At 46.2% G+C, this 17,026-nt stretch overlaps 1 protein-coding gene across 1 annotated transcript in view; it reads left to right on the forward strand.

Moving 5' to 3' along the window:
- Positions 1-16,822, forward strand: part of LOC146710434 (haloacid dehalogenase-like hydrolase domain-containing 5) — a 20,936-nt gene extending 4,114 nt beyond the window's left edge. Inside the window, exons 5-10 of the mRNA XM_085457859.1 lie at positions 1,527-1,620; positions 1,853-1,886; positions 1,963-2,137; positions 2,217-2,393; positions 3,787-3,952; positions 16,462-16,822. Of these exons, the coding sequence (XP_085313985.1) occupies positions 1,527-1,620; positions 1,853-1,886; positions 1,963-2,137; positions 2,217-2,393; positions 3,787-3,952; positions 16,462-16,650 (835 nt within the window). The 3' untranslated portion in view covers positions 16,651-16,822. The remainder of the gene's footprint in view (positions 1-1,526; positions 1,621-1,852; positions 1,887-1,962; positions 2,138-2,216; positions 2,394-3,786; positions 3,953-16,461) is intronic.
- The last annotated feature ends 204 nt before the right edge of the window (positions 16,823-17,026 follow it).

Here is a 17,026-nt window from a genome sequence, read left to right on the forward strand (position 1 = left end):
CCAGAAATACTGTTAACCTCTACTCAAACTAACCTGCTGGCTGCCATGGTTTCTCTCTGACTCCTCCCCTCTGCTGCACCTGAACCAGCCAACTGACTAATTTCCTCATTCAAGTCAATTCTGTCCAAGCTCAGAGCAAACAATTAATCTGCAGATGTTTTTACAAAAACTATGATAATCAATCACACTGATGGATAAATGGATCTTATTTGAGTGAAGTTCAGGCTGAGATGACTTTAAAACTAAAGCTGAACTAAATGTGTTTAAAGTCACTGCAGACAGTCTGACTGTAATCGTGAAATGTAACCACTGAAAATCACCTGAGTCGGCCTCGGCAGGTCGACCCAGAACCAGATCAGCCAGAACATGGGCTCCGTGACGGATCAGCAAACCGAGTCCACTTGCACAGCAGGACGGATCGAAACAGATTTTTGATCAGGGATTCAGATCGGATTCGTCCCAGATGTTTTTTTTAACTTTTTTTTAGCTTGAAGCTGATATTAGAGCGACATTATCAGCATTTTTATCCAGTTATGACAGAACTCAGGGAATTCTTTATTTTTACTGGAATTTTTGAAATAATGAAATGGTCGTTAACTGTAGCAAACAGTTTTTAATTAAAAACAGACTCGAGTGCAGATCCCTCTTGGACTTCAGATGAATAATTAGATTTAAAATCAGATCTAAAATTAGGATTCATGAGCACGGTGGCACGGTGGTTAGCACTGTTGCCGCACAGCAAGAAGGTCCTGAGTTCAATTCCACCATCAGCCCGGGGTCTTTCTGTGTGGAGTTTGCATGTTCTCCTCGTGTTTGCGTGGATTCTCCCCGGGTACTCCGGCTTCCTCCCACAGTCCACAGACATGCAGTTAGGTTAATTGATCAATCTCCACTATCTAAATTGCCCATAGGTGTGAATGTGAGTGTGAATGGTTGTCTGTCTCTGTGTGTTAGCCCTGCGACAGACTGGCGACCTGTCCAGGGTGTACCCCACCTCTCGCCCTATGACAACTGGGATTGGCTCCAGCGCCCCCACAACACTGAAAAGGATAAGCGAATGGATGGATTCAAGTTGTGATAGCTGACATTATTAAAAATTACATCATTTCTGTCTGCATTGATGAAATCGGTGGTGCAAAGTGATTAAACTGATAAATGTCTTTGCATTCTTCGGTTCCCTGGATTAAAATCAAAGCGCTTTCTTGGCTTTCTTTCTCTACTTGCGCACATGCTTAACTCAGGCTCAACATGCTCAGAGTTGGCTGAACTAACTCTGATCAGCTGATCACCTCAGAGTTTGTTTTTAAACTCGGAGTTTGATGAACACAGTTCCTGGAATACCCCCCAGGTTAACCTTAATCCTGCTTGTTAATCTGATTTTAACAAATGTTTCCAAATATTTGTCTGGATGATGAGACACTGTGAGGTGTTTTTCACTCAGACAGATTTTTTTGATTGCGGGACTTTAATTGTCGGAACGTCTGAATGAAAAATCTGGGTGTTGCAATCCTGAATGGCTCTTCCAGTTTGGGTTTTCAGAGGGTGATGACCATGGAGCAGCTCTCAGAACACCACCCCCTGCTGGACATGGTGGACCACAGCAGGAATCCCACACTTCCTGTGAGTCCTGCAGACATTAAACTCAGAGCCATTTGTGCAAACAGTTTCTGATTGGTGAGAATGAGACTTCGTTCTACCTGGTAAATAGTGCTGATTTTTTTTATTTTTTTTTTTTTAAAAAGCAAAAATGGCAGTAATCAGTAAGTTAAATTGCACTCCACATGCTCATTAGTGTTTCTTCTTCCAGAGTTATGTTTGTTCATTCCATCATCACTTTGTTTGTTTGTTTCAGTCATCTCCACCACAGAGTCTCCCCCAGATACAAGGTAAGACAGCCAACACACAGGAAGTGGAATGGCTTTTCTTCATCAGCTCCTTTTCTGACTTTCGGTGTTTCCATAGCGATCATCCTGTTTGGGGAGCCAGTCAGATGGGAGACCAATTTGCAGCTGCTGATTGACGTGCTTCTGACCAATGGCAGGCCAGAGTGTGGGTATGACACCCAGCTTTCACCACAGCTGCCAGTCTTAGCCTGCAACACGGACTTGCTGTGGATGGCTGAGGCCCCATCACCACGGTAACAACCACAGACTTACCACAGGTGCTAAAGTGGAGGCGTCCTGCTGATGGCTCTGACTGCTGCTGTGTTGCTGTAGGTTTGGCCATGGGATGTTCTTACTGTGTCTGGAGTCAGTCTACAGGAAGCTGACGGGTCGGGAACTGGAGTACAAGGCACTGCTGGGAAAACCCAGTCTGGTAACCTACCAGTATGCTGAGCAGGTGTTGCGACAGCAGAACTGCAACCGCAGGCTGAACACCATCTATGCCGTGGGGTAACCAATATCATCCATATCGAAATCTGTAACAAATAACAACAACACTGTAACCCCATCTGTAACAACATCACCATCTGTAACAACATCACTATCTGTAACAACATCACCATCTGTAACAACATCACCATCTGTAACAACATCACCATCTGTAACAACATCACCATCTGTAACAACATCACCATCTGTAACAACTCCATCTGTAACAACTCCATCTTTAACGACATTGGTAACGACTCCATCTGTAACACCATCTGTAACACCATCTGTAACACCATCTGTAACAACATCACCATCTGTAACAACATCACCATCTGTAACAACATCACCATCTGTAACAACATCTATAATGACATCTGTAACAAAATCACCATCTGTAACAACATCTATATCAACATCACCATCTGTAACAACATCTATATCAACATCACCATCTGTAACAACATCTATATCAACATCACCATCTGTAACAACATCTATATCAACACCATTTGTAACAACTCCTATATCAACATCACCATCTGTAACAACTCCTATATCAACACCATCTGTAACAACTCCATCTAGAACAACATCTGTATCAACACCATCTGTAACACCATCTGTAACAACTCCATCTAGAACAACTCCATCTGTAACGACATCTATATCAACACCATCTGTAACAACTCCATCTAGAACAACATCTATATCAACACCATCTAGAACAACATCTGTATCAACACCATCTGTAACACCATCTGTAACAACTCCATCTTTAACGACATTGGTAACGACTCCATCTGTAACACCATCTGCAACACCATCTGCAACAACACCATCTATAACAACACCGTCTCTAGCCACACATCTGTAACTCCATCTATAACAACACCGTCTGTGACATCATCAGTAAAACATCATCTATAACAACATCTGCTGATAGCTCCTCCTCTATTTGATTGTCCTGTTATTGTGGCAGTTTCACTTTTCCAACTGAGAAATAAAGCAGTCCCTAATTGGGAATTGGTCAGATAAATAAAAAATAAAGTATAATTTAATCATGGCTTTGTTTGTAGTTGTGCTGGAAATTTCGTTTGATGTGTCAATCACATATTTTAATCATGTCATATTAGTAATAGTAACATCACTTTCTCACTTTAGTATAGCAAGCTCTTTCCTGACACCAGTTGTATGCATGCATGTAGAATGTTATCACTCACATGGTGGTGCAATTTAATTTAAGATTTTCCACAACAAAGTTTTGAATGCTTTTGAGTTTAATTAATTAATTATAGATTTTACACTGCATCTTGCAGCCCACCAGCAATCACTTGATGGTGTGACCCAGCGTCACACTTTGGGAACCAGTATCTACTTTATTGGCTAATCCAACTGTCTTCTTGTTTCCTAGTGACAACCTAATGACGGACATCTATGGTGCTAACTTGTACAACCGTTACCTGGGTCAGCGGCATGCTGCTGTGACAACCACCACCAGGCTGGTTGCCCGGGGAATGGGAAGTGAGGTGATGGCAGAGGAGGAGCCAATGTCTGCAATTCAGTGCCACTCTATCCTGGTACGTACATCACCTTTGAGGTTTACATCTTTCTTTTTTTGAATGGTGGATGGTCATTAAAAAATGAATTTAAATAATGAGGTTGGAGTGCAAAGGCTGTGATTCTAGCATCTACATGGATGTTAAAAACATCCACAGTAATTATTTTATCTGAGCTGAGCACTAAATCAAATAAAAAGTCTGAGAAATCAGACAGAAACTCTGTGTAAGGTCCAGATGGAGGATAGATGATAATCAATAAGACTGGTTTCTGAGTTTTACAGCTGCGGTGGACAAGGCTAAGCATCAGGCTTTCAAATGAATTAAAAGTCTAAAGTTGCACACCGATTCGATATTGATTTTAGGGACCTCAGATTGGCGTAACCGGGTGTCATTACTGCCGACATGAATTACGATTTTACTGAATTTACGTTTACCCTTACCCAGCAGTTTTAAATTTCCTTCAATGTCGCCTGCTCTGGCCCCTGGAAGACAATTGACTATGGTTGCCGGTGTCTCTAGCTTCACATGTCTGAGAACAGAATCACCAATTACCAGAGTTTGACCCCCGGCGGGTGTGTCACCGAGTGGGGAAAAACGGTTAGACACATGAACAGGTTGGTGGTGTACCTGGGGCTTCTGTTTAGGACTATGCTTCCTCCTCACCGTGACCCAGCCGCCCTCTTTCCCCAGCTGCTTGGGGTCTGCCGGGGAACAGCTAGCGGGGCCTACGCTATCTTCGGCTGCACCAGCTACAGGGGCCTGGCTAGCTACGGGTGAATGAAGGGTGCGAAGCCGAGTCTCCAATTTAGCAGAGGTGACAAAAGTACAGACATTCTGCTTCCGGTGGCTCGTAGCACCGCATGGCCGCATAGAGAGTGACCTCCGGCACCAACCGTGTGTTTTCCCCGGACTCGAGAGCTGTATTAGGGCTACATTGCCATTTTTCGACGCAAGAATGAGTGGGGATAAATCTAAAAAGGGAGGATACGGGCTACGAAACATTCTTGACTGTGAAATGGAGAAGGACGCCGCGGCTAGTGAGGCAAGCCTCTCATCGGGACAAGATGGCGACCGAGGTGAAGGTCTGGTTTGGCTTCGGGATGCTGTGAGTAGCGTACTGGTGGCTGAAATGGCTACATTGCAAACCAAATTGAAAAGTGACTTCAAAGCATTCGGTACGGAATTTCGGGAAGATATAAAGAAGCAAATGGCTGAACTCTCTAAGGAATTGAATCAAAGACTACACGAGATGGCGGATCAGGTAGAGGAGATGACTGGTCGGCTAAAGCACGTCGAGGACAACATGGCTGACTCGGAACGCTGGGACACTGTCAAAGGAGCTTGCAAAGAAAAGCGTCTGGACTTCTTTAAGTTGCTTGAAGACGTTTCACCTCTCATCCGAGAAGCTTCTTCAGTTCTAAGGTCAAATGGTGGAGAGTCCCAGATATAAACCTAGTGGGAGTTTCCCCCCACAGAGGGACAAAAGGACCCCCTGATGATCCTCTAATCGCCTGAGCCAAGGTGTGAAACTGGGTGTGGGTCCCAATCAGCCAGAGTTTCGGGTGAGTTCATTGTGAAACCTGGCCCCACCTTATCATGCGAATTCCTGAGGTCAGATGGCCCAGGATGTGAGTGGGCGTTAAGGCGTCTGGGAAGGATCTCAAAACTGGATTATTGATGGCAGAGAGTTGGTGTCGTAAACCCCGCCTCTGTTCAAAGATGGTCGCTCACAGTGGACATAGATGCTTCTTTCACTCCTCTTTCTGTCCTCTCTGTCCAAAATGTGAACATTGGTATCCTTGAAAGAGTGTCCTTTATCCTTAAGATACAGATGGACTGCTGAGTCTTGTCCTGTGGAGGTGGCTCTTCTGTGTTGTGCCATGCGCTTGTGAAGTGGCTGTTTGGTCTCTCCAATGTAGAGGTCTGAGCATTCCTCGCTGCACTGTACAGCATACACCACATTGTTAAGTTTGTGTTTTGGCGTTTTGTCTTTCGGGTGAACCAGTTTCTGTCTGAGCGTGTTGCTGGGTCTGAAATGCACCGGGATGTCGTGCTTGGAGAAAACTCTCCTGAGTTTCTCTGATACACCGGCTACATAGGGGATGACAATGTTGTTGCGTCTGTCCTTCTTATCCTCCCTCGCTGGTGTCTGGTCTTCTTTTCTGTGCCTCTTTGCTGACTTTAAGAACGCCCATTTAGGATAGCCGCACGTTTTGAGTGCTTCCTTTACATGCGTGTGTTCCTTCTTTTTCCCTTCAGGCTTAGAGGGAACATGTTCTGCCCGGTGGTGTAGGGTCCTAATTACTCCAAGTTTGTGTTCCAAAGGGTGATGGGAGTCAAAGAGGAGGTACTGGTCCGTGTGTGTGGGCTTCCCGTAAACTTCGATGTTGAGTTTGCCGTTCTCTTCAATGTGCACGGCGCAGTCCAGGAAAGGCAAACAGTCGTCCTTTGTGTCTTCCCTGGTGAACTTGATGTTTTTATCCACAGAGTTAATGTGCGCAGTGAAGGATTCCACTTCTTGTGTCTTGATTTTGACCCAGGTGTCGTCCACATATCTGTACCAGTGGCTGGGTACTCTTCCTTTGAAAGAGCCAAGAGCCTTCCTTTCCACTTCCTCCATGTAAAGGTTGGCTACAATAGGTGACACGGGGGAGCCCATGGCACAGCCATGTTTTTGTCTGTAAAAGCCTTCGTTGTATTTGAAATATGTAGTGGTGAGGCAGAGGTCTAACAGTGTGCAGATCTGATTGGGTGTGAAGTTGGTCCTGTCCTCCAAGGAGCTGTCTTCTTGTAGTCGTTTTCTGACAGTCTCCACGGCCTCCGTGGTGGGTATGCAAGTGAAGAGAGAGACTACATCAAAGGACACCATGGTTTCATCTGGATCCAGGGTAAGTTTCTGGACCTTGTCGGTGAAGTCGGTGGAGTTCTTGATGTGGTGTGGGGTGTTCCCCACGAGAGGAGCAAGGATGGTAGCAAGGTGTTTAGCAATGTTGTAAGTGGCTGAGTTTATGCTACTGACTATGGGTCTGAGTGGGACAGCTTCCTTGTGGATTTTAGGAAGTCCGTAAATGCAGGGTATGGCATCCCCTGGGTAAAGGCGGTGATATGCAAGGCGGTCAGTGATTTTGTCCTTTTCAAGGTCCTGAATGCAAGCTATAACTTTCTTTTTGTAGCTGCTCTGTGGGGGGAAACTCCCACTAGGTTTATATCTGGGACTCTCCACCATTTGACCTTAGAACTGAAGAAGCTTCTCGGATGAGAGGTGAAACGTCTTCAAGTAACTTAAAGAAGTCCAGACGCTTTTCTTTGCAAGCTCCTTTGACTACGATGACCTGGATGACTGAGAACCTTCACAGACAACGCTGGGACATTGGTGTTAGGGATACACTTGTGCAGCTGTTGGAAAATCAACAGGCGCTTCAGGAAAAGGTGTCCGATATGGAGGGCCGCGCTAGGCGCAAAAACATCCGGATCTACGGTGTACCGGAAAACTCGGAGGGCTCGTCGGTGACTACCTTTGTTGAAAATCTGATCAAAGAACACCTAGGCGAAGATTTCGGCCCGGACCATGCTCTCGGCATTGAGCGCGCACACCGCGCGTTGGGACCAAAACCACCCCCGAACGCCCCACCACACTCAATAATAGTGCGCTTCCTCCGGTTCTCTGTTAAAGAAGAGATTCTCCGCACGGCGTGGAACAAAGGGGTACATATCCAAAACAAACGGGTGTATTTCGATCATGACTACTCCCTGGAAGTGCAGAAAAGGAGACGGGAATATATCCCAGTTAAGAAGGCTTTGAAGGACAGGGGGATCCGCTTCCAGACACTACTAAGTAAGATGCGAGTGTTTTATGCGTCAGGCAATGTCCTATATAATACCGCGACCCAAGCTGCCGAGGATTTAAGAAAGCGGGGAATAGCCGTGGGTAAGATCACTTTGGGGAACCAAACCAACAGGATGACAGAGGACACGTTAAAGCAGCTACTTCCTTGGGAAACGCAGACAGCACACTGCGGGGGCGGCTTCCAGCAGCACGTGTGGGAAAAACTCCAAGCATTCCGGAGGGAGCAAGAAAAAGTGTCAGCAGACGAGTGAACAGCTGATGGCGGGACAACGGTGAGATAGCTGGCGGTAGAGTTTTGATAATCTAACCGCAGGAACACTGACTTTCGTATCCTTCAGAATTCATATTTCTTTAGGTTGGTGCCTACGGACATGGTTAGAGAACCACCACGTTATGTCTAGTAGCGATAAGAGACTGTTTTTGCTTATTCTTTGCCCTTTTTTGGCTTTTTTGTCGGTCACTCCCCTCTTGTCGGATGAGGAGCCCCACCTTGTGGCCAGTCCCCTCAATGTCAAAGGACACTCTTATATCCTTTGTATTGGAAGCTCTTGTTAATGTTTGGTGTGTTTGCTGTTCAGTGAGTTCTGGTTGTGATGTTCTGAGGTCTGGGTTGATTATGTTGTATTCCACATCTCCACTTGATGGCTTATAATTTCTATAAAATGCTGTCACTAAATGTAAATGGCCTGAATAGCCCTATTAAAAGAAGCAAATTAATTTGCCAAATTGAAAAAGGAGACCGTAGATTTGGCATATTGGCAAGAAACTCATCTAGACAATGCAGAACATGAGAAATTAAAAAAGATGGGTTTCAGACATACATTCTATTCATCGTATAGGGCCGGGAAAAAACGAGGAGTAGCTATCCTTATCTCAAATAAAATAAAATTTGAACATATATCTACTATAAGTGATAAGGAAGGTCGGTTTGTTTTAGTAAAAGGTAGAATAGAGAATAAGGCGGTCACACTATTAAATGTCTATGCAACCCCCAGGAAGCAACGCAAGCTTCTTTAAGAAGATATTTGATTTGATCTCTAAGGAAACGGTGGGAACTCTTATTTGTGCAGGAGATTTTAATTTACTGTTAAATCCCAGATTAGACTCAAATAATAGGGACAGGAAAAGCACGTCTGGAGGGAAACGGGTTAAAGGAATGTTAACGGAATTAGGGCTTATTGACGTGTGGCGATCTATCCATGGGTCAGCGTCAGGATTCACTTTTTACTCTGCTCGACACTCAGTGTATTCGAGGATAGATTACTGTTTTATGTTTAATAGGGATTTACACAGGATAAAAGATTGCAGAATAGGTCCAAGAGATGTCTCTGACCACAGTGGACTTTATATAACGTTACATTTGGACGGGACACGGAAGACAACTTTGTGGAGACTAAATACCGGTATGTTAAATGACCCCGCTTTTGTGAAACAAATGACAGCCGATCTTAACTTGTACCTGCAGGACAATAATGGAGAGACAAATCACAGTATTGTGTGGGATGCAGCCAAAGCTGTCCTCAGAGGTAAAATAATTGCGTGGTCGACCATGATTAAAAAGAAAAAGTCACAAGAATTGTTACAACTGCAGAATAGATTAATGGCCTTGGAACAGTCAGGTCTAAAGGATAAAAAATACTACAGTAACCCACCAGATCAGACCGATTAAGCAGGAGATAGATAAGATATTGAGCGAAGAAGTAGAGAAAAACATAAGATTTATGAAACAGAGGTATTATGAGGCGGGGCCTAAGGCGGCGAAGCAGTTGGCGTGGCGGATTAGAAAACAGCAAGCTGAAAATAATATTTATAAGATTAGAGACCCGGTTGGTAACAATGTTGTAACTGACCTGGATAAAATTCAAAAAGCATTTGAAATGTATTACAAATCCTTATATAGTCAATCTACTCAGGGTGATGTAAATAAGATGACTGACTTTTTGAATTCCTTAGACCTGCCTACGATTGGTCGAGAGGCAAATAATAAGTTAACGTCCTTAATATCTCGGGAAGAAATAATTAAAGCTATCTCCAGCCTTAAATCCAATAAATCACCAGGTACCGATGGGCTCCCTGACGAATGGTACAAAACCATGAGGGAAAGCCTTCTTCCCCTGTTGGAAACTAGTTTTAATTATATTTTGAAAGGAGGTCTGGTACCTCCTTCTTGGAAGGAGGCCTTCATATCTGTTTTGCCAAAGGGGGGGACAGGATAGACTAAACTGCAAATCTTATAGGCCGATAAGTGTCCTGAACTCAGACTATAAACTATACACAACTATTTTGGTGCGAAGAATGGATGCTGTAATGCCTTCTTTGATTGATGAAGACCAAACGGGTTTCTTGAAAAATAGACAAACCCACGATAATATTAGACGAGCTTTACACATCATCGAACACATTAATAATAAGAAAACAAGCTCAGTTATTCTTAGTTTAGATGCTGAAAAAGCATATGATTCAGTGAATTGGGACTTCCTCTTCCTAGTGATGAAAAGATTTGGTTTCTGTAGCGAGTTTATAAGATGTTTCCAAGCTCTTTATTCTCTCCCTACTGCCAGAATAAAAATTAACGGTAGCCTCTCCGATACTATTTTTTTAGAACGAGGATGTAGACAGGGGTGTCCAGCAAGCCCCTACCTCTTCAACTTGTTTATCGAACCTCTAGCCCAGGCTGTACGTCAGGAAGCATCGTTGAAAGGGATTGTAATAGGAGGGGACGAGTACAAGGTGTGTTTATATGCAGATGATGTCTTGGTGACAATCACGGATCCCAGCTCAGGTATACCAGTGTTAATGGGGATGTTGGAAACATATGGCCTGTATTCTGGGTATGTTCTTAATGTCAAAAAAACTCAAGTTCTGACATTTAATTTTTCTCCGGACCAGACACTATTGTCAAAATTCAAGTTTAATTGGGAGGCAACTGCTATCAAATATTTGGGAGTGTTTCTGCCTAGAGATCTGACACAACTGTATGATATTAATTACAGTCGTATTAATAGAGAAATATATAGCGATCTCAACATTTGGGCCTTGCTCCCTCTCGACCTTGGCAACAGGATACAGATAATTAAAATGAGTATTCTCCCCAAACTACTCTATCTTTTTCTTGCTTTACCTATTCAAATTCCAGAGAAGCAATTCAGAGAATGGAATAAGCAGATTTCGAGATTCATTTGGCTTAACAAAAGACCACGGGTGAAGTTCTCTACTTTGCAGTTGCCGAAAGACAAAGGGGGCTTGGCTCTACCTTCATTGAGGAATTACTACTTATCTGCTCAGCTGAGGTCCTTGGTGTGTTGGTGTAATCCATCTTTTTGTGCGAGGTGGAAGACGATTGAGATGTCTCTCTCAGACACGCCAATCCAGTCTAGACTTGGTCACGCAGCTTCTGATTTGGACGATACCTTGACGCCCAGCCACTGGGTCACTTTTACATTAAAAATATGGAGGGGAGTGGTCAAGCAGGCGCAACTCCAGGAAGAGATAAAACTTCTGAGGTGGCCAGCGTATGACCCTGATTTTTTTACCTGCTTCCCACGATAGTAGATTTAAACAATGGGTGTGGCATGGAATCACTGCTGGGTGTTTGGTTATTGTAAAATCTAAAATTATGGCTTTTGATACCCTATGCAAGACTTACGATCTCGGGAAACAAGACTTTTTTCGATACTTGCAACTCCGTGACTATATTGGCAAAAGACTGAAGAGCTGTGTCCGTGGAGACTTCTCGATTGTTAATATTTTCACTCCAACATGTGGCGGGACTTCTGCTGGAAGAACATTATACGCTATTTCATAACGCCTAAACAGAAGTCTAAATTCAGTGCTACACCTGCGTTTTGCTGGAGGAATTGTGGGGAAGACATGGCTGATTACGGTCATGTATTCTGGTCCTGCCCACTCATACAACCCTTCTGGACGGAAGTTGTAAAGATAATTTCAGAGGTGTTGGGATTCCACGTGTCTCGTACATTTACCTCATTGTATCTGGGATATTTTACAGACGATTTAGCTGCAGATGATGTTTATCTTCTGAAAGTTCTCTTGGCTTCTGCGAGGAAGGCCATAACAAAACGCTGGCTCTGTAGAGACCCTCCCACTGTAACACTTTTTACCTCTATAGTGGAAGACGTCAAATTGATGGACTGTATGACTTTCACTCTGCGACTGCAGGGAGATTTGGGAAGGAGACGATGGAGAAAATGGCTGGACTTTACAGCTTGTGGCAGCGCCCTTTAATGCATAGAATTAGTAATGCAGACTTGCTGACATATGTATGTGTGGATGTGCAGATGTATGTACGGACGTATGTTATCTTCCCATGACCTCATACTGTTTCTGTTTTTTCTTTTTCTTTTTTCTTTTATCTTGTTGCATAAAAATGTTCCTAAACAAATAAAAATTGTCAAAAAAAAAGTACCGACATTCTTTATTTAACTAGAAGTACAGGCACTTTTGTTTAAAAAACAAAAAAAAAGTATTGAATCAACTTCTTTACTTAAGTAAAACTGAAAAGTACGGGCTCTGAAATGTACTCAAAGTAAGAAAATAAAAAGTGGTTCCTTGAACAACAATTCTACCACCTATTTGTATATAAACAGAGCTTTGTGCATTATCAATATGATTATTATTATTATTATTATAAAATAATTTTTTTTCCCCCGACGGAACAGTTTACCCTGCCTGGGATAGGGTTACCGGGGCCCCGCCCTGGAGCCAGGCCCAGGGAGGGTGCCCGAGGGCGAGCGTCTGGTGGCCAGGCCTTAGTCCATGGGGCCCGGCCGGGCACAGCCCGAAGAGGAGACATGGGCCCATCCTCCCCCAGGCCCACCACCCGCAGGAGGCGCCATAGGGGTCGGGTGCATTGTGTGCCGGGTGGCGGCCAGGAGCGGAGGCCCTGGCGCACTGACCCCCGGCTGCCAAGACTGGCAATAGGGACATGGAATGTCACCTCTCTGGTGGGGAAGGAGCCTGAGTTAGTGCGTGAGGTTGAGAGGTACCGGCTAGATATAGTCGGGCTCACCTCTACACATGGCTTGGGCTCTGGAACCAGTCTCCTGGAGAGGGGCTGGACTCTGTCTCAGTCTGGAGTTGCCCCTGGTGAGAGGCGGCGGGCTGGGGTGGGTATTCTAATATGCCCTCGGCTTGCTGCCGGTACGTTGGGGTTTTTCCCGGTGGATGAGAGGGTTTGTTCCCTTCGCCTTAGGGTCGGGGAACGGGTCCTGACTGTCATCTGCGCTTATGCGCCGAGTGGCAGTTCAGAGTACCCAGCCTTCTTAGAGTCCTAGGGGGTGGGGGTGCTGGAAGGTGCTCCACCTGGAGACTCTGTTGTCCTGCTGGGAGACTTCAATGCTCACGTGGGTAACGACAGCGAGACCTGGAGGGGCATGATTGGGAGGAACGGCCTCCCTGATCTGAACCCGAGCGGTGCTTTGTTATTGGACTTCTGTGCTAATCACAGTTTGGCCATAACGAACACCCTGTTCTAACATAAGAGTGTCCATAAGTGCACGTGGCACCAGGACGCTCTAGGCCGTAGGTCGATGATCGATTTTGTAATCGTATCACCAGACCTGCGACCATATGTTCTGGACACTCTGGTAAAGAGAGGGGCTGAGCTGTCAACTGATCACCACCTGGTGGTGAGTTGGATCAGGTGGCGGGGGAGGACGCTGGACAGACCTGGTGCACCTAAACGCATAGTGAGGGTGTGCTGGGAACATCTAGCAGAGGCCCCAGTCCGTGCGATCTTCAACGCACACCTCCGGCAGAGCTTCAACAGCATTCCGAGGGAGACTGGGGACATTGAGTCCGAATGGACCATGTTCAGCATCTCCATTGCCGAAGCTGCTGCATTGGGCTGTGGCCGCAAGGTGGTTGGTGCCTGCCGTGGTGGTAATCCCCGAACCAAATGGTGGACACCAGAGGTGAAGGGAGCCACCAGGCTGAAGAAGGAGTCCTATCGGGCTTGGTTAGCCTGTGGGACTCTGGAGGCAGCCGACAGGTATCGACAGGCCAAGCGGAATGCGGCTCGGGCAGTGGCTGAAGCAAAAACTCGGGTGTGGGAGGAGTTCGGAGAGGCCATGGAAAAAGACTTTCGGAAGAGATTCTGGCAAACCGTCAGGCGTCTCAGGAGGGGAAAGCGGTGCTCTACCTGCACTGTGTATAGTGCTGGCAGAGCGCTGCTGACTTCGACTGAGAAAATTGTCAGGCGGTGGAAGGAATACTTCGAGGACCTCCTTAATCCCACTGACACGTCTTCCGAGGAGGAAGCAGAGTCTGGGGATGAGGGGAATGACCTGCCAATTTCCGGGGGCGAGGTCACTGAGGCAGTTAAACAACTCCTTGGTGGCAGAGCCCCTGGTGGTGTTGAGGTCCGCCCCGAGTTCCTGAAGGCTCTGGACATTGTAGGGCTGTCCTGCTTGACACGCCTCTGCAATGTTGCGTGGAGATCAGGGGCAGTACCTGTGGACTGGCAGACCGGGGTGGTGGTCCCCATCTTTAAGAAGGGGGACCGGAGGGTGTGTTCCAACTACAGGGGGATCACACTCCTCAGTCTCCCTGGGAAAGTCTATGCCAGGGTGCTGGAAAGGAGAGTTCGTCCGCTAGTCGAACCTCGGATACAGGAGGAACAATGCAGTTTTCGTCCTGGTCGCGGAACACTGGACCAGCTCTTTATCCTCTCGAGGATACTTGAGGGTGCATGGGAGTTTGCCCAACCAGTCTACATGTGTTTTGTGGACTTGGAGAAGGCATTCGACCGTGTTCCTCGGGGTGTCCTGTGGGAGGTGTTGCGGGAGTATGGGGTGTCTGGCCCATTGCTACGGGCCATTCGATCCCTATACAACCGTTGCAAGAGCTTGGTTCGCATTGCCGGCAATAAGTCAGACTCGTTCCCGGTGGGTGATGGGCTCCGCCAGGGCTGCCCTTTGTCTCCGGTTCTGTTCATAATTTTTATGGACAGGATTTCTAGGCGCAGCCAAGTGGCGGAGGGCTTTCGCTTTGGTGGCCTCAGAATCTCATATCTGATTTTTGCGGATGATGTGGTTCTGTTGGCTTCATCGGGTGAGGGCCTCCAGCTCGCACTGGAACGGTTCGCAGCCGAGTGTGAAGCAGCAGGAATGAGGATCAGCACCTCCAAATCTGAGGCCATGGTTCTCAGCCGGAAAAGGGTGGAGTGCCCACTCCGGGTCGGGGATGAGTTCCTGCCCCAAGTGGAGGAGTTCAAGTATCTCGGGGTCTTGTTCGCGAGTGATGGGAGAAGGGAGCCGGAGATCGACAGACGGATTGGGGCTGCAGCTGCAGTAATGCGGATGCTGCACCGGTCCGTCATGGTGAAGAGGGAGCTGAGTGTAAAAGCGAAGCTCTCAATTTACCGGTCGATCTACGTCCCTACCCTCACCTATGGCCATGAGCTGTGGGTAGTGACCAAAAGAACGAGATCGCGGATACAAGCGGCAGAAATGAGCTTCCTCCGAAGGGTGGCTGGCCTCTCCCTTAGAGATAGGGTGAGAAGTTTGGCCATCCGGGAGGGGCTCAGAGTAGAGCCGCTGCTGCTCCACATCGAAAGGAGCCAGCTGAGGTGGTTCGGGCATCTGACAAGGATGCCCCCTGGGCGCCTCCTGGGTGAGGTGTTCCAGGCATGTCCCACCGGGAGGAGGCCCCGGGGCAGACCCAGGACACGCTGGAGAGATTATATCTCTCGGCTGGCCTGGGAACGCCTTGGTATTCCCCCGGATAAGATGGAGGAGGTGGCTGGGGAGAGGGAGGTCTGGGCCTCTTTGCTTAGGCTGCTGCTCCCGCGACCCGGCCTCGGATAAAGCGGATGAAGATGGATAATTATTTTTTTGGTTGCCTACATTGTAGAGGGTGACTTTACCTCCACATCTGGACAAAAAAATGAGTACAGTCATAGGTTAAAGTGGGAAGGATTACTATGAGCACATCTGCACTCACTCCAGCCTGCTTTAACTTCCAAGTATAAACACTATAAATTATATCATTGAACCTAAAGTAATGAAAACATGAGGTGCAAAATGTAGGAAATTGTCAAAAATTAAATACTCAGATACATACACTTGAAATTTCTACTTCAGCACAGTAACGATGTATAATTACCTGGTTACTTCCCACCTCCCCAATTCAGTAATCCTGGCCTCCAGAGCTTTAAACAGGCTACATTTATGACATGTATTGTTATTAGTAAAGGAGGCCAAGGAGTGATTAAATGTCTGACACAAGGAGCAGGAAAGTGCAGGATGAACAGGTGAAGAGGCCCTGCTGCTAGCGACTCGGCTGCAAGCTAAGCGTAGCTAAGCTAAGCTAAGTTAGTGAATCCCTAAAGACAGTGAGTGAATACTGTGACTGTAATTAGTGGGTGAATCAACACAGAGTGCTCTTTGGATAAAGCATGTGACGATCACACCATAAGATAAGTCATTATCTAAAACTAAACAGGCTAAACAAAAACATCTGTGAACTGTAACAGGAACAGGAAGTGATACTGTATTGCAGAGAGAGCCAACACCAAGTCAGTAAATCAGGGCTATTAAGCCTAATTTTGATTTTGAGCATCAGCGATTTAGTCCTTCAAAATAAAAGCACATCTGAGGACATCTGAGTTCAAAATAATAAGAGTGCAAAAATGCTTATCTTCCCATGTACCTGTCCTCAGGTGTGCACAGGTGTCTACAATCCCCGTTTCCCACTGCCTAGTGACCAGAATAGCAGCATCATGGAGACGGTGTTTCACGGTCACAGAGACCTGGTACCGGAGCCTGACCTGATGGAGCCGAGTTACATGGTGGAGGACGTGGAGGCTGCTGTGGACCTGCTGCTGCAGCAGGAGGGCTCTGACCTCTGACCTTCACAACGGGAAACCTGCACCTGGTTCTCATCAACATACTCCTCTGCCTTTAATCAGAGCTGGTGCTAAATTAGATTGCCTGGAGGGACACACTCTCTCCTACTCTGATTGGTTGTTTCGTTGGAAAAAGTCCTGATCATCAGTGTGTTGAATAAAGTTTAGAAATCTCTGAATTGTGTTTTTATTTGGATATTTTTTGGCAGATATCATCACGTATCCTGAGGGGAGAATGACAGAAAGAGAGCAGCTTTATCTACATTTGTATCCGAGTACAGACACAGACAGGCTTCTGCTCTCACTGGCAGCCTGTCACGGTCAGCCACCAAAAGCTGCGAGGAGCAGATCACAGACACATGCTTCATCCACAAACATT

Source organism: Copadichromis virginalis, linkage group LG5 (genome assembly GCF_057382275.1).
Source record: "Copadichromis virginalis isolate Kocher_CV1m ecotype Utaka linkage group LG5, C_Virginalis_male_GT1.1, whole genome shotgun sequence".
Lineage (NCBI taxonomy): Eukaryota > Metazoa > Chordata > Actinopteri > Cichliformes > Cichlidae > Copadichromis > Copadichromis virginalis.